This window comes from Punica granatum, chromosome 5, assembly GCF_007655135.1.
Source record: "Punica granatum isolate Tunisia-2019 chromosome 5, ASM765513v2, whole genome shotgun sequence".
NCBI lineage: Eukaryota > Viridiplantae > Streptophyta > Magnoliopsida > Myrtales > Lythraceae > Punica > Punica granatum.
In genome coordinates, this window is record NC_045131.1 from 8,984,694 (window position 1) to 9,009,063 (window position 24,370).

The following is a 24,370-nucleotide window of genomic DNA, read 5'->3' on the forward strand; positions in this document are numbered from 1 at the left end:
TATGCGCATCATATGGTATCGTAATCGTGCAACCTTCACACATCTACTGAAGGACAACTCAAGCCAATAAGAAACTGATGACATGATATATGTTTAGTAAGCATTTGATATATCGAACTCACGCATGCCGCCATTTTACCGTGAAAGAGAGACAGAGACGTGCACTATAGGAACATAGTCTTACTGTAGTGGATTCCATAAACGAAACAACGACACACATCCGATGTACGTGCATGTAATAATCGGCATCTATTCTTATTAATCCCTAAGTCACCGTCAAATGTAGTATTTAATATGCTTCCCCGATAAATTCATCTAGTCAGCACCAACGATGATTATGATAAAGTATGGATCTTGCTTGCCGTTATGCCTTTATGTTTATGTCCTGATGCACAAAATATAATAATAAACTTTGTTAAATTTGCAGCAGCTGGTAATAGTGGTTTGTGGTTTCGGTTTGGGATGGTTTTTGACTAAAACCATAACCTAACCATAAATACGGTTTTGTAAAAATTACAAACCATATTTTTAAAAATAAAATCATACCATAAAATTCGGTTTTTTCGATTTGGTTAACTGCTTAACCACATCTTCTACATATATTTGGATATTATGATATTTGGATTGGATACGGTGTGATTTTCTGGTTTTTCGGATGTTTTTTAGTATCCCTAGCTGGTAACGGGACAAATATCTATTTTCGGGAAATCTGTCGCATAGTTATTGACACACCCCCCAGCAACAAAACCCACCCAAGATCAACAAATTAATAAACAAGAACCTTTCCCTTTTTTCTTTTTTTTTTAGGTAAGGAATGAACACGAACCTTAAAAGCGAAGATTTGCTTGTGACGGGTACATTGCGTCTGTTAATATGAGCCACACTTTATTTAGAGTTAATTGGCAATTTAGTCCATCGAATTGTGTGTTACATTAATTGAGTCCCTCACTTTTGTTACATTAATTTAGTCCCTTAAATTTAAAATTTACATTAGTTGGATACTTGATACATCAATTAGGTCATTCAGTTTGCATAGACATATCAATTTAGTGCTTGAGTTTATAAATTTGTATCAATTTGATCCTCTGTAACATTAGATAGATTTTTTTTTTACTGAAAATACATAAAGAGATTCTTTTTGATATATCAATTAGGTTATTCCTTTATGATGGTGTTTAGTAAGGACCATGTTACATCATATAGGTCCTTCATTTTCATTTTCCTATTTTCTTTTTTAATAGAAATTTTAGAAAAAGTAGGGGAGCTCCGATCTAGGGCTCTCCCGTCAAGCTCCCCTTAACGAGGACGCTGGAGAAAAGAGAGGGAGATAGAGAGGGGTGAGCTATGATTGGGGGCTCCCCTAGAGACCTCCGCCCTAAGCAAGGTCGACAGGTGGATCCAAGGCCCTCCGAGTACCTTCTAATATTATCAAAAAGTTGAAATTCGCCTGCTCTTTTTATCTTTTACCACGAGATTTGACTTTAACGACGCACCGGTTGCTAGAACAGCAGTGTCCCTCTAACCAAAATTGTTATCGGTCGGGCGGACAAATCAAACCGCCTTGTCTTAAGATTCTAAAAGTTATCTAAAAAAAAGAAATTTAAATTTGATTTTGTTTATATGAATAAGCTTGTGGTAATAATAATAATTGAGAAGACAATGAACAGCGCCGCTGGATCTGTTCCATTCAGCGACCGGGGGGGCGGCGCCGCCCAGTTGGAAAGAAAGTCGGCTGCCCTCCACCACCGTTAAGTGAGCTGACGGCATTGGTTGGTCTCTACGTGGAGGAAGAAAAACTGGAGGCAACTCGTATTTACCAGGGGGAAGACCACCGTGCGTCCTCGTCACCCGACCGTTTACTAATTATGTTTACTATATTTTATTAGACACCTCGGAAATATCCTAATCTGTGGATAATACACATGCATATCCATTTTAATCGTTTAGGTACTCCCGATCACCATATCCTATGTGTACATACACAAGGACTGACACGATATCATGTCGATGTAAGGGTCCCATTAATCCCGACCAATTGGCAAGTAGTGCATCGATGAGATCAAGGCAATTTAGTGAATCGAAATGCTTCTATATAGAGTTCTTCTTTGAGTTCCAAGACAGTCGTTCATGTAATGCAAGTGTTTTAAGTTCCGATCTAATCCAAATGAATTAATTCATAGATACGTAACGGCTTTTATGTGATCTCACGCACCGAACATATATAATGTCGAAACTCATACCCTCTGCCACAACAGAAATTAAAGAAGAGGTCGTACAATTTTAACTAATGAATTGTAATAATAATGGTACAAAAGCGAGGCATGATGGACCCCGATAACATCCCAAGTTGGAGTAGAATAAAACAGTACGTACTGCAATGATTTCAGCGGGGAAGGAGGAGGAATGGTAATGGGAAATCTGGACCGAACATGCCACGTGTCAAGATCTGGGGCCGTCTTCCTTCGCCTAACTTGCTCGACGTTTAACGGCTGATGGAGTATAAAAGGCCAGTTGGCCCTGCACTTACTCTGCAGAGTTGCGTGAGCAAAAGAGATAACTGCCTATCACTGAGCGTTGCTACGTCCCTCTCCCTCCCCTCTCGAGAAGGAGCATTCCTCCCTGGAATGCGCTTCTGCTGAGTCGGTTCTCTCTCTGTCTAGCGTTCTCCTCACAGCCATTCTCATCGGAGCTTGAAGTCGCCGGCTGACTATCGTCTGGTGAGTTCCAGTGGAGACTCTGTGGTGAAAATTTTAGGTAGCTATTGTTTGTGTCGATCTTTCGTCGCGTCGCGTCGGTCGCTCGAAACCGAATCCATACTATGCTGCCGGTGATCTATCTGAAGATGCCTGTGTTTGAGGTGTTTGCTTGATTTTGTGATGCGCGCTTTTACGCATCCGGAGAAATCACGAGGTCGGTCCGGTTGTGTTGATTGCCTGACTGTATTGAGGTGTCTGATCTGAGTCTCTGTCACGCTCCGGAAGCTTAATCAGTTGCTCATGGAGTTGGTTGGTTGGTTGGTTGGTTGGTTGGTTGGTTGAGTCAGCCACCTTGCATGCTTAATGGTGAAGGTCGATCGATTCGATTCCGTTGTTCCGATGAAGTCCTGCACATTCTGGTAGCTTAATTGAACTGTTCACGTGGTTCTACGGGACGAATATTCACTCGAATCAGCTCGAAAATCGGCTTGAATTCTCGGTTCATATCAGAAATGAGACGAATTCACCTGATCATGGATTCGAGATCGAGATCTCACCTTTCTCGTGAACCTTTTTTTTTCCATGGAAGTTCCTTTCTCGTGCACTCTTGACCTTTTCACTGCAATAATTTAAGGACAAAAATCAATTTTACTGATCAGTGGATTGCCTTATATTCTCTCTATCATATGCCTAAATTATTAGGGGGGGGGGGGGGGGGGGGGGGAGGGAAAGAAATTGAACAAAAATAAAAAAGGGAAAAGCATATATGCCTCAAATTCTAAAGTGCAAAGCAAAAATCAACGAAGTATGAACCTTCGGATAGATAAAAAATTCATTAAAAAAAGAAGCTTTTTTTAATGATATATATATATATATATATATATATATCAAGATCAAGAAAGAGTAATTTCTCGAACCCAGAAAAGCGCGTGGAGACTGGGTTCTTACTGGTTCAGGCAAAACCTTCTGTTCAGGCGAAGCTCTTCTGTCCGTCAAACTGTCCCATCTACCGGATTACGATAGTTTGGTCCGTCATGGAGCTTAGCCAAACCGGACAAATCTTCGTAGCTTTCACAAGTTTTTCCGTGCTTCAATTTAATTTTCCTCTTCTCGTCCCGTGTTTCAGTGAGATTGGGGACAGACAGCCGAGTTGACCACAGCGACAAAATGGTTGTACTATTGGATATAAGGAAAATGTCCGATCTTGCTTCTTCGTTTCCCTCTTTATGGGTTCCTGGTCCTAACAGACACTCTCGTGTCACGTATGGAGAGATTAGAAGAGTAGGAGGAGTTATTTCTGTCCCCTACTTCGGGTAGGTGAAGATGCTAAGGATTGCATCGGTGCATCAACCGAGATGGCTGGCTCGTTCACTATTGTCTGGAGGCATTCGCACTCGTACAAGATTAAGTTTCCCCAGAATTCACGAACCCCTAGGTCCTTTTTAAGATTCTTTGCTATTGCTTGATGTCATGTGTTTGGCGTCCATATCTCTGCAATGTTGATTTTAGTTGCTTAGATGTTTCATAGGTGTGATTGAATTCAGCGGACTTCCCTTGCAGGAAGCCTCGACGTGCTTACTCGTTTTCTGAGCCTGACATTTATTTATGTGCGGTGCTTTCTGATACAGTAATCAGGTGGTCAACAATGACGGTCACTCCTAAGATCTCCATCAATGATGGCAACCTGGTGGTCCATGGGAAGACCATCCTGACCGGTGTGCCGGACAACATTGTGTTGACCCCTGGATCGGGAGTTGGGCTTGTTACTGGTGCATTCATCGGTGCTACGGCTTCGCACAGCAAAAGCCTCCATGTCTTCCCTGTTGGAATATTAGAGTATGCATTTCGCCTTTTCAATTTGTTGGTTGGAGGTTATGCCTTTGCTCTATATGATTACATGATGCCCTTGCAGATGATAGTTCCAGCAAATTTGTGTGGTGTTCATATTTGTTAATGAATCGTTTCACGATGGCTGAAACTTGAAAGTAATAGTCAAGTGCATGAGTATGTGTGAATCTATGACAGAATGATGTAAAACAATCTGGAATTGTAGTTGCGTGTAGATTTTTGGTGGGGACTTGTTACTTTGACAAAGCTTGTGATCTGAATTAGCATTTAGAAACAATAAAGACTTCTCAAAAGATGGAAGCGTTGAATGTTTCCTTCCGTATATCATCATGAAGCTTATTTCTCTTGTTCGTGTATTTGGAGCATGTAACTGTTTATATTAGAAAAGATGTATTATCTATTCACGTGCTAAACAGAGGCATCTGATTTATTGACTTTAAATGGGATGTATCTTGAGATGCTAAAGCCTCAATTTTACCGTGTGTAGGGATCTCCAGTTCATGTGCTGCTTCAGGTTCAAACTCTGGTGGATGACCCAAAGGATGGGGACATGTGGGAAAGACATTCCCCTTGAAACACAATTCATGCTTGTAGAGAGCAAGAATGGCGATGAAGGTGGAGAGGTAGATGATTCTCCAACCATCTACACTGTCTTCCTTCCTCTTCTTGAGGGCCCATTCCGTGCTGTTCTGCAAGGCAATGAGAAGAACGAGCTCGAGATTTGTCTTGAGAGTGGTGAGTTGATCACGGCCATCAAAATGCAGTATGGTATTACATTACATGCATGCCCGAATCCGGTTTTCTGAGAAGTCGAATCAACACATTTTTTTTTCTGCTGTGATTTGGTTTTGCAGGAGATACTGCAGTTGAAACCAACCAAGGTCTTCACCTTGTTTATATGCATGCTGGGACCAATCCATTTGAAGTCATCAACCAGGCTGTGAAGTAAGTCTTTCATTGATAGTTTTAGCTCTTACATGCAATCCGTAAGTCTTAAAAGGAGCATAATTCGTGGATGAAATCATCTGCTTATCTTCCTCTTCTTCCTCTTAATCAGGGCTGTGGAAAAGCACATGCAAACTTTTACTCATCGCGAGAAGAAAAAGGTATTATATTCTAAGAAATTATGGCCTACAGCATTTACAAATTGTGAGGCAATTGAATCTCATTTTAATCTCCCATTTCTCATGTGTCCAGTTGCCTTCTTTCCTCGATTGGTTTGGTTGGTGCACTTGGGATGCATTTTACACTGATGTCACTGCTGAGGGTGTTGATGAAGGACTTAATAGGTAGGCAAGAGAAATCAGATTAAGCTCTGGCTTCATGATTTGCAATTGGTTTAGATAGGAGAAAAGATCATGCAGAGTTCTATGGATACTAAATACAAACTTCAAATTTGCAGCCTATCTGAGGGTGGCACCCCTCCTAAATTCTTAATTATTGATGATGGCTGGCAACAAATTGAGAACAAAGCGAAGGAAGAGGCCAACTGCGTTGTGCAAGAAGGAGCTCAGTAAGTGCCTTTCTTGACGTGTAAATTGCCACAAGTGCAGTCAGAAATACAATTATCAAGAGATGTTTATCTTTCAACTCGATTTAGGGTGACAGTCTTTTACTTTTTAAATCACCAAGAAAATGATTGCTTCTCTGTTTTTTTATGGGTAAAAGAAGAAATTTACCATGTTAACTGACTAAATTGTATCAGAGAGTGTCCTATGCTATGTTTTGTCGGAATATGTTTATGTTATCTGTTTCTGACCATGACTTTATCTTCTGATTGCCGTGACACAAGTGCCAAGCTGTTTAAGATCCAACTAAAAATTGTTTTCTTTATCGTGGTGTCAATTCGTGATCTAATTCTGAATCTGCTTCTTCAGGTTCGCAAGTAGACTTACCGGAATTAAAGAAAACTCAAAGTTCCAGAAAAAAGCCCAGGATAATGAACAGGTTCCTGGATTGAAGCTTGTTGTAGATGAAGCCAAGCAACGACACGATGTGAAGTAAGTTCATAGAATCACACTTCCCCTTTCTTGTGCATTTCATTCATGCATCTCTTACTGCCACTCCAAAGTGTCAAAGCTAATATCCTCCTTGAAGAACAGTTCAAGGAACTGCTGATGATCTGACAGCATTTATTCAGGAAACATCACTAGTTTATGTTGGTGTTATTATTGCCCAGTTTACTGCCTTTCCTTGGTTCACTGCATACTCCAAGAACAAAAGTTGATGATACATGAAAAGTGTCAAGTATGTTTTGTCACTACAGTCCGGTAATGTCCCATGACAATATCTGAAAAGTAAAAGGTGGAAGTGTTCTATTGCATTAATCTGGATGTTCTCATTGATCTTGCTATGACAAGGACTGCAAATAATTAGATAAAAATTTTCAAATGCCATATTGAATTGGAAGAGAAATTTCCTCATGCCGAATTTCTTACTGATGAGATCTGATACTTTTCGGATAGGTTTGTTTATGTGTGGCATGCCCTCGCTGGTTACTGGGGTGGTGTGAAGCCAGCTGCTGATGGAATGGAACACTACGACACGGCTCTGGCTTATCCGGTTCAGTCGCCAGGTGTTCTTGGAAACCAACCCGATATAGTGATGGACAGTTTGGCCGTTCACGGCCTTGGGCTGGTCCATCCAAAGAAAGTTTTCAACTTCTACAATGAGCTTCACGCCTACCTGGCTTCCTGCGGTGTTGATGGAGTGAAAGTTGATGTTCAGAACATTATTGAGACTCTGGGTGCTGGTCATGGTGGAAGAGTCTCTCTCACTCGCAGCTATCACCAGGCCCTTGAGGCTTCCATTGCCCGGAACTTCACTGACAATGGGTGCATTGCTTGCATGTGCCACAACACTGATGGGATTTATAGTGCTAAGCAGACTGCTGTTGTGAGAGCCTCGGACGACTATTACCCGAGAGACCCTGCTTCCCACACCATTCACATCTCTTCTGTGGCCTACAACACACTTTTCCTCGGGGAATTCATGCAGCCAGACTGGGATATGTTCCATGTGAGTGAGATAGGCTTTTGAAGCCATGAGATGCTTTTTACTTTGTTGTTAATGTTAATGAGTTGTGCTTTTGTGGTTGGCAATAAATACTGACCGGGTGAAAAAATCTTTCCTTCTCAGAGTCTTCATCCAACAGCAGAGTATCATGGTGCTGCTCGTGCCGTCGGGGGTTGTGCAATCTATGTCAGGTACTGGTCGAGATCCTCATCATGCGCTGTAGTGCTTACTCATGGATAGTCATATGAGTTTCTAATACGCGATCTTTCATTTTCACCAGTGATAAGCCTGGGAACCACAACTTTGATCTATTGAAGAAGCTTGTCCTGCCTGATGGATCTGTCCTCCGGGCCCAGCTGCCGGGCAGGCCTACACGGGATTGCCTCTTTGTGGATCCAGCTCGAGATGGAACCAACTTGCTCAAGATATGGAACTTGAACAAGTGCAGTGGTGTGGTCGGTGTGTTCAACTGCCAAGGGGCAGGCTGGTGCAGGATTGCAAAGAAGACTCGCATCCATGATGCTGCACCCGGTACTCTGACTGGTTCGATCCGTGCTTCTGATGTTGACCTCATCTCTCAGGTCGTGGGCCCAGATTGGAAGGGGGAGACTATAGTCTATGCATACCGATCAGGTATATATTGTCGAACACCGCGAATTTGTTTCTAATATAAACATGGTGCATCAGAAATATCAGGAACTAAATTTCTATTTTATCATCAACAGGGGAGATTGTCCGGCTACCTCAAGGTGCGTCCATCCCAGTCACTCTCAAGGTTCTGGAGTATGAGCTCTTCCATATCTGCCCAGTGAAGGTAATATCTATATCCTATATATTTCAAAATCAAGGCTACTGATTGTTCTCTTTTGATATTTCCAGAATGCACTAAAAATTGCTCGTTATCGTGTTAATTTGCAGGAGATCACCTCCAACATCTCCTTCGCCCCGATTGGCCTCTTGAACATGTTCAACAGTGGCGGGGCTGTCGAGCAGTGCGACATTCGCAAGGACAACAAAGCAGAGTCCTTCGATGGTGAAGTTGCCTCGGAGTTGACCACTGCCCTCAGTGAGAACCGCTCCCCGACAGCGACCGTCTCCCTCAAAGTGCGAGGGTGCGGGCGTTTCGGGGCTTACTGCTCTCAGCGCCCGCTGAAGTGCACTGTGGGGAGCGTGGACCATGCATTCGAGTACGACTCGGCCACGGGGCTGGTGACCGTGGAAATCCCGGTCCCACAGGAGGAGATGTACAGATGGCCGATTGAGATCCAAGTCTGAAGTACATTAATCTATACTTAAGCTTTTGCAAATTTACTGTACCATTAGCAGTAATAACGGTACGGTGATAATATTGGGTGGTGACTTAGGAGATGTCACTGATCGGGGGGGCGGATTAGGGGAAGTGGCCGCGAGGCTGTTGATGGTAATTGGTCGGTATTTGGCGTGGTAGTTTTTAACTTCGGTGTAATGGGGAAATCAAAATGGTGTTTTTATCTATGTTTTGCAAAGAGAGGGAGCCTAAAGACTTCTTGGAAGATGTCCTCGATATGATGCTTGTCAGTAATAATAAAAGGGCTCTTTTATCCTCTAGTTTCGTCGAACTTCTCTTTTTTTTTTTCTTTTTCTTTTTTTATGTGTATCCTATTATTAAGCTCAATGGGATCTGAATAATTCAATCCGATTGAATATTGATATTATTCTTTATAATATCGAAACATCAATCATTATTAGTTTGTAACTCCAAAATAAATATTTCTTCTAATAATTCCAAAAGACAAATCATAACTGAGCGACGATTGCTAAACAATCTGAAAGATTAATATAACTGAGCTGCGATTGCTTAGCATTGCTGTGAATCGGGATTGCGGTGCGCGTACCATCGGGTATTTGTACAAAGCATGAAGGTGTTTTTCTTCTTTTCCACGTTCAGTGTGTAATAGAGCCTCGAAATGGGCCTCCGACGGCGACAACATACATGGAACTAGACAGAGGAAAAGCCGAAGGAAATAGACCAAGTTTGGGCCCTCGCAAGATCCTTAAATGAACTTCCAAGGAAGCTGGTTTATGGATGATGGTATCACGCTGCCTTCCATCGATTCCGTTATCTTTATTGTTGAATCGCGATCGACTTTTATAAGTGCAATTATTCGGTGAAATGAAGTGGAAGGAAAGATATTTATTTCTTATCATTTTATTTCATTCCGTCCTATCAAACATGACAGTATGGACCTATTGACATGAAAACGTAATTGATATATAGAATCAAGTAATATTTGACCAACCTCGTGAGCTTGTGCAGATAGTCATACAAAAGAAATCCGGACTGGAGTCGAACATGAGAGACGTCGTTATTTCAGCAAGAGGATTAAGTACATTTTCTTCTAGACGTATGTCACTCGACATATATTTATGTAAAGAAATATACGAGATGGATCCAGCCAGATAACCCCAAAAAGTTCCGTTTCTGAACAGAATTTTCTCATTTTTAAAAATTTTAAATTATCAATAAAATCTTCCAAAAAAAATATTTCGAATTAAAAAAAACTGAAATTAAACAAAATCTTTTTTTTATTTTGAAATTATATAAATAGATATATAGATAGCGATAGAGAATATATGTGTGTATACCGATATTGCTGCGGGCATAGATCATTGTTGCGGTATATATCCACACACACACACACACATATATATACACACTACCCTTAGATAGATCAAAACCCTGAAAAATTTTGGAAATTAGAATCCTACAAAATTTTTAGAAAATGAAATTACATCTTTTTCGAATCCTTTCTTGTACATGGTACAAATCGTTTTCAAAATCGCTAGATTGTCTTGAGCCACTACCTACAAATCTATAAGAAAATCACAGATACGTCTCTTATGCACGAGGATCATGGTTCAAATTTGATGGAATTCTTTTGAAATTATTTTCATTCCATGTCTCCTTTTCGTCAGAGTACATGGCATTGTTCAGGTTGGTGCGCACTCGTCGTGCTTTAGATATCTCATTATAAAATCCAATTTCTTGATTTTTTTTAAATTTTTATAATTATATATATAACATAACGTATTTGAAATAATGAGAAGATTTTATTATTCGTATAGATATTATTTGATAATTTTGAATTTTTAAAATAAGAATTAATATTTCATCACATCAATACTAACATTAAAATAAGTATATATTAGCATATATTTTATGAAAGGAGTTTTCTAAGTTTTTACTCATTTATTTTTATTTTCAGAATTATTTAAAAAATATATTTTTTAAAGATATCTCATCATAAATTTCTTGATTTGTTTAATTTTTATAATTTATATAACATATTGTATTTGAAATAATGAGAAGATTTTATTATATGTATAGATATTATTTAATAATATTGAATTTTTTAAGATAAAAATTAGTATTTCATCACATCAATATTAACATGAAAATAAGTATATATTATTATATATAGTTATACATAATATTAATAAATTAATATATGGTAACGTGGACAACCTTTAGTATATATAGAGAGAAAAAGTATATATAAATTATGTGTTTTTTTATATATCAATTTTTTCAAAAATAGATTAGATAATATTTTATAAATATAGATAGATATATATATGAATTATATTTTCTTTTGAAAAAATGAATCACATTTGTTCACCAAAAACGAAAAACAAATCTGATTAATTTTATGTAGATTCCGTATGATAGTTATAAGCATGAATTACCATACACATATACATAGGTCTATTCAGCTCTCAAATCATACAATTACAACTAAAAGTGAGCTCTTAAAATGTTTGCAAGTAAGTTGATTAAATTTATGCTTTGATCATTCTCTCATTTGTATCGTAATTTTTCAATTTTTTATTTACTCTCTAATTTTTTTCCCATATTATTTCTCAAGATGGGTGATGTGAGTTTCATCTCTCGCAATACTACCCCTATACGTAAGCTCTTAGAAAGTAAGTTTGTCTACCACTAAATACGATGGTTGTTTGTTTATTTTATTATTTTTGTTTTACTTTTGATTTTTGAAAGAATTTTTCTTTTTAATTTTTAGTTATAATTTCTTTCTGATTGATGTATTATCCCATGCAATGTACGGATTTCATGACTACTTTAGTATATATATAGTCGCCGCCCACTCGCAGGGCGTGCTTGTAAGTTAAGAGGATAAGAAGTGTGTAAAACTCAAATTACCTTAACTTAGTCGAACTTCCAATTAGCAAAGAAGTTCTTCGCGGTTAGATTAATAATTATGACCGAACCTACTTTGCTGCTGCCCCATACCTTACCCTTCCTGGCAAAATGATGCTCAGACCAAAAGATGAGGATCGATCTCTATGGATTTATATCACTTGAATTCCCAAATCAATAAATATATATACTACATCCAATTTGATTAATTCAACTTGAGTGCCTGCATCAATAACTTGGCCTTCTCAGACGATATATTCATGTTTCTAATTATCCAATTCCACAATTAATTTAGCCATACTCCGACAAACTCAAAATTTCTCCAGATGAAGCCATATCATGCCTTTGAAAAGAACCGAGATACAAGCTAATTAATCGCACGCCACATTCTGTCATGACCCTACTCGAAATCAATTGTGTAAAAAGCTGCATCTTTAAGAAGTACTACTCGAGGGTAACGATTAATTGACCGAGTTAATTATCTTACAATCATTCATAATACCACGTACAACTTCTGCTACTGTTCCTTCCAAGTATATACTATGAAAAAATACATACATATTTTATATTGAGGAATAGATGATTGACCCGGAGTCTACTTATCGACTTGTTTAGTGTCTCGAACATCTTCTGCGATCCCCTAATACATGCTGTGGACGCGGGACGTGCTAATTTCTCCTAAGCAAGTAATTGAAAAAAGTAAATGTCAGCAATCGAGAGAAAGTGTGTGAACTGTAAAGGAGTATTTAATGGTTAATCAATGGTATATTGAGATAGAGAAGAAGTGTTTGTGTTTGCATTTGTATTTTCATATCGTATGGGCAATGGCATAGGTGACGAGAGCTTTTGAATTTTGGACAATATGTACATCAAAAGGCATTGATTCATCTTATCCTATAAGTTAAATCCCCAAGGAACCGAATTATTAACTAACTAAAATACGTAAAGTTTACATCAAGCTTCATAAAAATATATAATAACAGAAAACGAGTTTCTCATGTACTTTAAACTGTATCTTATGAAACGTGTCGATCATACCCTATCCCGTGCCGTGCCTTTTATCATCAATAATGCTTTGATCAATCAAATATAATTGATTCCTATATGGTGTTGCCATACGCGAGCTAGGCATGAAGATACATATGTACACATTATATATGATGCATGCATCCCGTGTGTCCACGCCCTCCGCATATATTCATAGACATGCATAAAGCATGCAATGCATCCATGCTATCCATGTTATTTGCTCCGATTCTTTACATGGATCAAAAAGATCTCGAGGAAGAAGACTACATCCAAGCCACAGCCTTCCACCATCTCCGTTTATCCATGATTTCTTCTCCGCGTTATATACTCTCGTCATTGTTCGATACACCTTGAGGCCCATTGCCGATATTATCATGTTTGGGTGAAATATAAAGAGCTGAATACATCTCCAAGATGATGCGATGCATTCCGGAGTTGCAAGGTTGACTGTACGAGGTAGAATTAATCCGAGATTTAACGCTTTTCCACAATGAAGATCTTCGGTATAGGAGAGGAGTCCTGATGGAAAGAAGATTGGCACAGAAAGTTACTCGATGTGTTTACACAGATATGTGTTGGTACATGTACACTACCATATTTCTATACATATACGGGTAGATATATATGCATCTAAGCATCAAATTACATGTACACTACCATATTTCTATACATATACGGGTAGATATATATGCATCTAAGCATCAAATTACACTTCATGCATGGGAGATGCGTGTATGAATCAAAAATCGAGGGGACAAATTAACTGAGGGAGGTCATTAATTTCTTTCTCAAAATTTGTTCATCCTAAATGTTCCAACAGCCCATACCAATAAAGGATCATCAACAAGACAACCTCCTCTTGTGTCCCAAGTCCCCAACTTCTATAAATATGCGCCTAGTCCCATTATTACATTTCCTAAGTTTCTCATATGCGTTGATCACTACTATCATCATCCTCTAATTGAATTTATCAGTTATTCTTTAAACGTTTAGCTTAAATTTCCTCTCCCCCGCTCCAAAACAAAGAGAGCAACACGTACATATACAGTACAATACAAATGGCTCCTAAGAGACAAGTAGTTCTCACGATGATGCTATTGCATTGTCTATCCCATGTTTTGTCATGTTCCAATTGTTTCCAACCAGATCACGAGGGCCCCACACCTCAACATAACTACCTCGATGTTGATCATCATCATCATCTAGCATACCCCTCATCCAAGTCCATAAACGACCAATATAGAGATGGTCTTTATGATCCTGCAAGTTCGAGTTCTAGTCCGACAAGAACGCTTCGAGGGAGCTCTCCGTCTTCACCCAAGGCTGAGAGAACGGTCAGTGTCGATGACTTTGGAGCCAAAGGCGATGGAAGAACAGATGACACTCAGGTATATCATGCAATTTATGACACTCCACAAGCTATTGGTCGGATATAAATATTTCAGAGTTCACAATACATAACTTTGAGAGTTCGTTACCCCTTCCAATGTACCGACAAATGGGCGCGTCTAATTGATTAGCTTTGTTCATTTTGTTGTTTATTTTTGTTGGGTATCCCTTCCCAACAATTTCTCACTTGTAGGCATTTAAGAAGGCTTGGAAAAAAGTTTGTTCTTCCAAAGGAGCGGTCCTCGTAGTGCCCCAGAAGCACTATCTTCTCAGGCCCATCTGGTTCTCTGGTCCTTGTAAAGATGACCTCAGAGTCGAGGTACGTAATTCGACTTTAAGCAATTAACACAGCTCCTTTGGCATTGATCTACGTCACGATGTTTTGTGATACATTAGTCTCCCTGGATCATGTACTTAATTATTAGTGCTCACTGATGGGATTTATTCTGTCAAATCATCAGATTCACGGGACGGTAGAGGCATCAGACGATCGATTGGACTACAGTAAGGATAACAGGCACTGGCTCATATTCGATAGCATTCGGAATTTGGTGGTGGAAGGAGGTGGTACCATTGATGGCAATGGGAAGATATGGTGGCAGAACTCGTGCAAAATCAACAAAACTCTTGTAAAGCCTCACGAACAATTGCTTTTTTCTTTAAGGAAAAAAAATTGTTTTACATTTAATTATATGTTTTTGTTCATAGATACTACTTTCAAGTCAATCAAATATATATTAGAGGCTGATGATTCTGTATTCTCTGTTTGTCCCATTTCATTTGCAGCCATGCAAGAAAGCTCCAACAGTAAGTGTTTCTTTTTTTAAAAAAGGAAAAATAATATTGCAAATTTTTTGCAATATGATTTATTATATTATATACTGACACACACACACACATATATAAATTTTTTTTTTCTGGCATAGGCTGTCACCTTCTATAAGTGCAGGAACCTAGTAATGAGGAACTTGAAGGTCCAGAATGCCCAGCAAATGCACATCAGTTTCGACGGGTGCTACAATGTCAAAGCTTCCAATCTCGCCGTGACAGCTCCCGGAAACAGTCCTAACACAGACGGGATTCACGTCACCAGCACCCAGAATATAAAAATCTCTCACTCCACCATAGGGACAGGTACTTTCTCAATCGTACATTCGAACAAAAAAATCTCTTTCATCTTATTTCCGGGACGAAGTGTTGAAGTATTGGTGTGCATTACAGGGGATGATTGCATCTCGATCGTGAGTGGATCGCGGAGGGTGCAGGCCACAGACATAACTTGCGGACCTGGGCATGGAATCAGGTGCATATATAAAGATCCACAAGATTATACGAAGCAAACATACTACAACCTCCGTTTTCTGGTCGTCGAAGTTAATATGATCCGTTAATATAACTTCCTATATGCGGTGATTAATACAGCATTGGAAGCTTAGGAAAAGGAAATTCAGAAGATTATGTCTCAGGAGTGACAGTGAACAGGGCCAAGCTCTCTGGCACCACTAATGGCGTTAGAATAAAGACTTGGCAGGTAAGAAATGACCGATCTAAATACTCAGATTATCACATAGATTCAATCAATCGAAATGCAAAAGTCGCAGTAAAGTTATATTTTCATAGTGCTCAAACTCGACAAGCTCTGGCTTTTTTGATCGAGCCGGTAAACTGTACAGAGTCTGAGCAGTAATCTTTAACGTATTTTTAGCATCCGTGATCTATCTATCTATCTTTATATTAACGATTCGAGTTTTGATAAAATTAATTGATTGTGTCAAAATCTTTCTAGGGAGGGTCAGGAAAGGCAAGAAACATAAGGTTTCAGAACATTGTGATGCAGAATGTGACCAACCCCATCATAATAGACCAGAACTACTGTGACCAGGATAAGCCCTGCAAACAACAGGTATAACAAAGGGGACAACCTTAACCGATTTCACATGTAAATCCCCGACTCTTTATCTGCCAATACAATCTAAAGGGTGTGGTTCATGAAAAATCGATCAATGCAGCGCTCAGCTGTTCAAGTGAAGAACGTGGTGTACCGGAACATCAAGGGCACGAGCACGTCCGACGTGGCTGTTAAGTTCGACTGCTCCAAGACCGTTCCTTGTCGGGGAATACTACTGCAAAATATTGGTCTCGACCAAGTCAGTGGTGAGGCTGCAAAAGCATCGTGTAGCAATGTGAAGTCCGCCAACATAGGAGTCGTATCACCACGCTGCAACTGATGTGACCAAGATGTCTGTTTCGATGGTCATTTACATATTCTAGGATATGGATACTGTGATCATACTTGGTAAGGCCAGTAGTTTTAGTTTTAGGTCAATCTTCACATGGACGACTAGGATTACTCAGATAATCGGCTCCACCATGTACATACGAATAATGTGTTGTCACGACCAAAAGATTGGATTGTAATATCGACTCATTTGTAACATTTGTTCTCAAAATAAAGAACATTAATCATGTTTCAGTTATTTATACCGAAAATTCAATTCATCGGTTGATATTTAGCAGTCATCTTTAAAGAGAATAGGAGTGCTTTTAGATTGAGAGTTGAATTGAGTTGAGTTTTGGTTTTAATTGGTTTGTAATGATTGTATTGTTGAATTATAAAAAAAAGTGTAAAAAAGTAATAAATAATTGAGAGAAAATAATGATTAAGTAATGATTATGTTGTTGAATTGTGAAAAAGTAATGAATAGTTGAGAGAATTTAATATTAAAAATTGAATTGAATGGTTAAAAATATTTAAAAAATAAAAAAAGTAATGATTGTGATGTTGAATTGAAAATAAGTGGAGTTGAGTTGAACATTATTCCCAAAACAAACACACCCTAGAAATGTATGAACTCCATGTTCAAATGGAGACCACAGCATGAGATCGGCCCAAATGGCTGAAGGAGGCCCATTGGGCCCGTTAAAGCCCAAACTATCTCTCAAGTTTTTTCTATCTATTTTTTTTTCTTTTTTAAATAAGGGAGGCTATGGCTTAATAAATAGATAGAGGAAATAAAATAGAATGACACGTTAGGATCATTAATGAGAATTTGATCTAAAACTTCTTTGTTTCATGTAAGAGCGTTTAGATGAGAACTGGACCAAAACTTCCCCGTTCCATGCAAGAGGGTCTACCGCTGCACTCCGACTACCCATTTCTCTGAATTTATGGAATCTTGAGTACATTATGTGTGAAATTGCCGCATGAAATCATGTGAAATGTGACAAAAGTTTGGATTAAGGAAAGTATTTTTTGCTGTTTTATTTTATCATTATGTCTTTCCATCTCTCTCTCGTGTTTTTAGATCCCTTCAGGAGAAAGGAAGAAAGCCCTATTCCCTATAAATTTCAACTCTCATCTTCATTATAGGGAAAATCTTGATGGTGGGTTCAGCAAAGTTAAACCCCCATAACATTGCAAATGAAGCAAAATTATTATGACTTTCTTAAGAGACCCAAAGCCTTGGTTTATAAGCAAAATGGGGTTGAGGACTGCTCAATTGTCATTGGTCAATGGAAAAAGCCCAATAATTGGATTTAGAGGGCACTTGGCTCCCTCTATTTTCACCCCTCTGGTTTTCTTTTATTTTCCTCATAATAATAAACATTTTAATTTTCCCACTTTGGGCTAATCTTCTTAGTGATGCTAATGAATCATAATCAATTCTTTGAATCATCACACCCACCACATCAACTCCCAATTCCCACGAGCACAAACTTGTTGCTAAAGTTCAATATATCGACCTCTAGGATCAATAAATAAAACGGGTATTTCTCGAAACCAATGTCCTGACATAAAATATGGTACACGTTTTCGTACATACGAACGACCACGACGGAGATGTGGGACTCGAGCCAAGTGTAAAGGAGCACACAGTTCTTTATGAGTGGAGGCTGATTCTAAATATGATCTGGGAGAAAATGACACATTTCTGAAGCACAGGATTCTTCCTTTAGGCTGCAGAAAAGCATAAATATACTTGTCAAGTAACGTATGCAGAATTTCGACACTTATCCCAAGCACAATCCTTGGACGTCAACACTAGCCTTATCATAAATAATGGTTTCTTCGTGTACTAATCTTGTTTGTACCTCTAGAAAGTGATCTCTTTTGCTGAGATCACAAGTGGAAGATTCTGACTGGTGAGACGAGACCCTTATGCCGAAATAATGATGTGAAGATGGATTCTAGTTCAAGAAACCAACAAGAACCCGGAGGTGACATATATATATTTATACGCGACTTTCTTGAAGGCACTGCACCTCAATCCTATGCCAAGGTTGTCTGTTTTCGGTTAACAGGCGTTAACATGTCATGTGAGTAGCACTTCTCGGCTCGCACGTTGGAATATTGGATTGTCTTCTCCTTTAGCATTAGTGCAGGAAAAGGAGTTGATGTTGCTTCTGTTTTGCAGTTAAGCACAGGATGGTTGATCCGTTACCGGGCTCTGGCGACTTTGGACGGAGAGAGGAGGTCTATAACCGGAGAGTGACGTGGGCAGAGAGCACAGCCGGTACAAGCGTTACTCACGAGCCCTCTGGAGTGAGGGAATGTAGCGATGAATCTGATGATGGAATAGAGGTGGAAACGGATGATTCTCTGCTGTAAGTGCCCTTTGGAGTTTGGAAGAACTATGACTATCCATCACTTATATTCCCGGGCTTTTAATTCAGGATTGAATGATCGACTCATGGTCTAAATTATTTATTCCGGAAATGCAGAAATGACGAGACACGACAGCCACTCTCAAGGAAGGTTTCAATCCCATCTTCGAAGATCAATCCCTACCGGCTGGTCATCTCTCTTCGGCTTGTAGTTCTTGGATTTTTCTTCCATTACCGCATTAAGAATCCGGTCCGAGATGCATATTCTCTGTGGCTAGTGGCCGTAACATGTGAGATTTGGTTTGCTATGTCGTGGATTTTGGATCAGTTCCCAAAATGGAAGCCCGTCAATCGCAAGACATATTGCGACCGACTCACTCTGAGGTAAAATATCTTTATGAATCTGTTATTTGGATTTTTCAGGTTCATGTTGAAAAAACATGGCATCATGATTGCACCGGTGTCTTGCAGATATAACAGGAAAGATGAGCCATCTGAGTTAGCTGCTGTGGATATCGTTGTAACGACAGTTGATCCTATGAAAGAACCTCCACTTGTTACAGCGAACACGATACTATCTATTCTTGCAGTTGATTACCCCGTTGAGAAAATCTCTTGCTATCTTTCTGACGATGGAGCCTCAATGCTCACATTCGAATCACTTCGTGAAACATCGGAATTTGCAAGGAATTGGGTCCCATTCTGCAAGAAGTACGATATCGAACCTAGAGCACCCGAGTGGTACTTTTCGCAAAAAATCGACTACTTACAGAATAAGACTCACACGTCTTTCGTCAAAGACCGCAGAGCAATGAAAGTAGGCGAATCCTCATCCTTCCTTTCATAATTTTCTTTCTGAATTGTGTTTTCAGTAATAACTTAACATTGTTACTTTAGCTGAAGTTCTATGTTTCTGGTGGGTCTGATTTTCGAATTTTGCAGAGAGAGTATGAGGAGTTCAAGGTCCGTATAAACGCCCTCGTGGCTAAAGCAAGAAAGGTCCCTGATGACGGATGGTTCATGCAAGACGGAACCCCTTGGCCTGGAAATAACACGTATGATCACCCGGGAATGATTCAGGTTGGTTCAAGTTTTAGGCTTCATTTCCTGTGTGCTTGTGCTAGGAGTATTTCTTTCTCTTGAAGTTGCAAAGATGGAAATTCATAATGTTCTGCATCTTATACTATGAGTACCTCGAAAGGTTTTCTTAGGTCAAACTGGAGGTCTCGACAACGAGGGCAACGAGCTCCCCCGACTAGTCTACGTGTCCAGGGAGAAACGCCCAGGTTTCCCACACCACAACAAGGCCGGGGCTATGAATGCAGTTGTAAGCTTCAATTCCTCGAGTGCCAAAACTGAACCTTATAATTAGGAATGAACATGCTCTATTCTCCTGCTTATGGGTTCGTTACAGGTCCGTGTATCGGGAATTCTCACAAATGGACCGTTCTTGTTGAATCTGAACTGCAACCATTACATAAACAACAGCAAGGCGTTGCAGGAGGCAATGTGCTTCCTCATGGATCAAAATTATGCAGAATCAGCGTGTTTCGTTCAGTTTCCCCTGAGTTTTAATGGAATCGATGAGGATGACCAATATGCTAATCGAAATACCATTTTCTTTGATGTAAGTAACACTTTTTTCAATCTATGCCTCAATTCATTGGCTCATTGATTATTGATCTCTTCATTTTTCCTTTTTCTCTTTTGCCGACGCATTTTTCGGGTTCTCAGATAAACTTGAGAGGTTTGGATGGTGTCCAAGGCCCAATATACATTGGTACTGGGTGTATTTTCGACAGAAGGGCTATATATGGATACGATGCCCCGCTCAAGCCTAAGCATAAAAAACCGGGAATTTTCTCGATGTGCTTTGGAAGCTCACGGAAAGAAAAGTATCGGTCGAATAATCAGTCCAAGACAAAAAATCCCGACATAGATATGGAACAACCCAATGCAGAAGATATTCAACAAGGCAGCAAATGTAAGCCCCTATTTGGTTTCTCCTACATTTAATCAAGAGAAGCGCGAATTCTTTGAACTGGTCGTATTTACCCTTGATTTGAATAGCCTTGCAATCAGGGGATGGTTATGTCAACGGGAAGTTAGAGCTGGTGTCACAAATGAGGCTAGAGGAGTGGTTCGGACAATCGTATGTTTTCATCGACTCAACCTTCCCACAGGAAGAGGGTATCTCGCCATTAATCAGCACCGAATCTCTCCTCAAAGAGGCTATTCAAGTTATCAGCTGTGGATACGAAGACAACACGAGATGGGGACATGAAGTACGTCGCACTTTTTAGTTCTAGTAGTAAGTCAGTCAGGCTGCATATACAATTTGGTCATGTCTGGAGTGTCTTATGCAGATTGGGTGGATTTATGGTTCGGGTTCAGAGAATTTTCTGACCGGACTAAAGATGCATTCGCGAGGATGGAGATCGATCTACTGCATGCCCAAGCGTGCAGCATTTAAAGGGTCCGCTCCGACGAACCTCTCAGACCGTCTCAATCAAGTGCTCCATTGGGCACAAGGTTCCATCCAAATTCTCCTCAGCCAGCACTGCCCCATATGGTACGGTCTCGGCGGGCGGCTTAAATGGCTTCAGAGGCTTGCGTATATCAACTCTACAGTTTACCCATTGACCGCGATTCCACTCACAACGTACTGTGCACTCCCAGCAGTCTGTCTGTTCACCGGAAAATTCATTTTCCCATCGGTACGACGGATAAATGAACTTTATAACACTTTCAATGTCACTTGACGATGGTGTGATGATTGTTTGTCGTTCCGTGAAATGCAGATAAGCCTTGTAGCGAGCATCACATTCGTTGGCCTTTGCCTTTCCATCCTCGCAACGAACATACTCGAAATGAGGTGGAGCAGGGTCGGCATTGACGAGTGGTGGAGGAACGAGCAGTTCTGGGTGATCGGTGGTGTCTCTGCCCACCTCTTTGCCATCTTCCAGGGCCTGATCAAGGCCCTCACAAACATCGACCCGAGCTTCCACTCCACTTCCTCCAAAGACCGGGGAGGATTTTCCGAACTCTATATGTTCAGATGGACGAGTCTCCTCATACCCCCCACGACTCTCCTCATGATAAACCTGATAGGCCTAATTGCCGGGATTTCCTCTTTCATGGAAAGCGGCCATCACGCCTGGAGCATCCTGTTCTGCAAGCTCTTCTTCGCTTCCTGGGTGATTATCCATCTCTATCCCTTCCTGAGAGGTCTAATGAGCCACCAGAACCGAATGCCAACCATCGTTGTCATCTGGTCGATTCTTCTCGCCTTGATCTTCTCCTTACTTTGGGTTAACATCAATCCTTTCACAATTAGGGTGACCGGCCCGACCGTCGAACAGTGCGGAATCAACTGCTAATATCAGTCACTCGCATAGGATAGATTTCTCTAAGCTTTTCTATTGATTGGCGTACAGTTTTGTGATTCGTTAAATTATCAAGCCGACACGATTCTTCGGCAGATCTCTGTTACCCGGAAAGTAGTAAATTTATATACACAACCTTTTTCTTTATACGCTTTCGGTCACAAATTATTACTAGGGAATGATTTGCTTGGACCCTTTAATACTGTAGACTTTCTGCATTGTCTGGAAAAAGAATAAGCAACGGTCACAAAAACTTTCCATTACATTAGCTGTTGGAAAGGGAAGAAGGCAAGATTTTGGAACCGTTCATATCCGTAAAGGTGCTTCGGGCGATGAAGTAGTTACCGGTAAACCGTCAATGTCGGAAATAAGCGGTTAATGAGAACTTCTCACCCGATGGAAGCATAAGCAATCATCACCGCCTCAGATCCGTAAGCGAAGAAAATAGTCGCCTTGTACTTTTGAAAAGAATGATCGAGCAACACCGATGGTTAAAAGAGAGGTTCAAGTCAACAAACATTCATTCATAAATTGCTGCTACATGCTCAGGAAAATTAAGAACTAACTGCTCATCTCTGTCTACATTTATACATGCTGTTGCTGGTAACTGTAACTCTTAACAAATAATAAGGTTACCTTTCCTTTCACTTCTTCTCCGGTTCCGCAGCTGGCTTGGGCGGTTCCTGCAGTGGCGGTTGAGGTGGAGGCGGAAGCCCGCCTTCAATGCAGTTCCGGCACTTGCTCTCCACCCAGCCTTCGATGTCATGGTCACCGCTGCCACCGAAATGTCTCCCACCGCACAGCCGAGCGACGATCCCCGCAATAACTCCCACTATCGTTATAACCGCCAGGACCACCACAAGGGTTTCGATGGAATGGTGAGTGTACTTGCTGGGGTCCACCTCGGTGGGCGGCAGCGGCGGTGGCGGCGCCTCGAATACCGGGGGACGGCTGACTGTTGCCGTTCATCCGAAAGCAGCTGCTGAGAGGGCCAAGCACAAGAGTGGTGGATGAGCTAAAGAAATGAGTGCAGAGTTAGGAACTGGGCAGTCTCAAATCGGAAAAAGTGAGCAGAGAGAGAGAGAGAGAGAGAGAGAGAGAGAGAGAAGCTCTGCCCTGAAAATGTATTTAAGCTAAAGATTTCAGACTGCAAAAGAAGAACGGTAACACTAGGTTTCATCTGCTTGTCCAGGAGAGAGGAGGAGGGACCGCCAGCACGGTGGTCTAGTGACTCCACTTGAACATCACGAATTCGAATCTCATTGATGACGTAGAGCTCGCAATTATGTGGGTATATTATGAGATGGCGGTGACCGATCCATAATATTTGATCCAGTGGGGCTTGGACTTAATTTACTAGCGTGTTGGTGGGGTTGCGGTGATCAAGTTAGGCTAAAGTCTCAGCGAGCTATGGCTAAAGGAACATTCTGTGGCGGTTAAGTTTCCTTAGTTGGGGCAGCCGGGCTAATAACTCGATCTAGCCTTTTATTCATCCAAAAAGGAGAGAGAAGGAAGGGCATTACTGAAAAGTTGGAGAAAGAATTGGGACTTGGTTCAACATTTTATAAAAGTTCACAATCACCAAAACTGCAACTGTTTTTTAGTAAATTACATTAGTGGTCTAAAAAGTTTTATAAATATTTCAATATGGTATAAAAATTTTTTTTTGCTACTTGATGATACAAAATATTTCAAAGTTATTTCAGTAAAGTACAAACCGTCATCTCGATGTTGTCAAGCCGACGCTAATGGTACAAAATCGATTTTTGTGATACGTTATATGATGGTGTAAAATATTTTGAAATTGTAACTTAATAGTATAAAATGTTTTGAAGTAAGTTACATGATAATATAAAATTTATAGATCTTGTAAAGGATAGCTTGACGGCGTCAATGGCGAGATGACGGTTTATACTATACTGAAACAATTTTGAAATATTTTGTACAATCAAGTAGCAAAATTTTTTTTATACCATATTGAAACATTTGTAAAACTTTTTAGACCACCGGTGTAATTTATCTTTTTTTTTTAACAAATGAGGTTCGTGAACCTATATAGAAAAAAACGCGTGTCATTATATTACATCCCTTTCTCAATCGCCATTGTTCTTTAACGAACTAGACATTGTACTGGCACATTTCATATTATGCTCCTCCTTCCAGTATTGAAATGTGAATGTATACTTATCTTTCTAATGAAAAAA

At 40.0% G+C, this 24,370-nt stretch overlaps 3 protein-coding genes across 5 annotated transcripts; all 3 read left to right on the plus strand.

Annotated features, from left to right (window-relative positions):
• Positions 1-2,522: 2,522 nt before the first annotated feature.
• Positions 2,523-9,146, plus strand: LOC116209442 (probable galactinol--sucrose galactosyltransferase 2). Its single transcript, XM_031543082.1, has 13 exons — positions 2,523-2,717; positions 4,325-4,532; positions 5,032-5,279; positions 5,399-5,489; positions 5,602-5,650; positions 5,742-5,833; positions 5,947-6,057; positions 6,422-6,544; positions 7,010-7,562; positions 7,683-7,750; positions 7,840-8,192; positions 8,285-8,373; positions 8,478-9,146. The coding sequence occupies exons 2-13, from the start codon at positions 4,342-4,344 to the stop codon at positions 8,832-8,834; spliced, it is 2,325 nt and encodes a 774-aa protein (XP_031398942.1). The 5' UTR covers positions 2,523-2,717; positions 4,325-4,341; the 3' UTR covers positions 8,835-9,146.
• Positions 9,147-12,990: 3,844 nt separating this feature from the next.
• On the plus strand, positions 12,991-16,652 carry LOC116207339 (polygalacturonase-like). 2 transcript variants are annotated; one of them, XM_031540249.1, is made up of 10 exons: positions 12,991-13,242; positions 13,933-14,174; positions 14,369-14,494; positions 14,637-14,804; positions 14,962-14,982; positions 15,102-15,309; positions 15,397-15,478; positions 15,598-15,706; positions 15,962-16,078; positions 16,185-16,652. In XM_031540249.1, exons 1-10 carry the CDS (start codon positions 13,209-13,211, stop codon positions 16,401-16,403), a joined length of 1,326 nt encoding a protein of 441 aa, XP_031396109.1. In that variant the 5' UTR covers positions 12,991-13,208; the 3' UTR covers positions 16,404-16,652. The 2 variants fall into 2 exon arrangements, with proteins under 2 accessions (XP_031396109.1, XP_031396108.1); XM_031540248.1 differs by having other exon boundaries at positions 13,230-14,174.
• A 1,679-nt stretch (positions 16,653-18,331) lies between these two features.
• Positions 18,332-22,313, plus strand: LOC116209366 (cellulose synthase A catalytic subunit 3 [UDP-forming]-like). 2 transcript variants are annotated; one of them, XM_031542983.1, is made up of 11 exons: positions 18,332-18,492; positions 18,591-18,780; positions 18,898-19,164; positions 19,252-19,597; positions 19,723-19,860; positions 19,982-20,107; positions 20,195-20,407; positions 20,515-20,764; positions 20,851-21,065; positions 21,147-21,497; positions 21,582-22,313. In XM_031542983.1, exons 1-11 carry the CDS (start codon positions 18,357-18,359, stop codon positions 22,158-22,160), a joined length of 2,811 nt encoding a protein of 936 aa, XP_031398843.1. In that variant the 5' UTR covers positions 18,332-18,356; the 3' UTR covers positions 22,161-22,313. The 2 variants fall into 2 exon arrangements, with proteins under 2 accessions (XP_031398843.1, XP_031398844.1); XM_031542984.1 differs by having other exon boundaries at positions 20,863-21,065.
• The last annotated feature ends 2,057 nt before the right edge of the window (positions 22,314-24,370 follow it).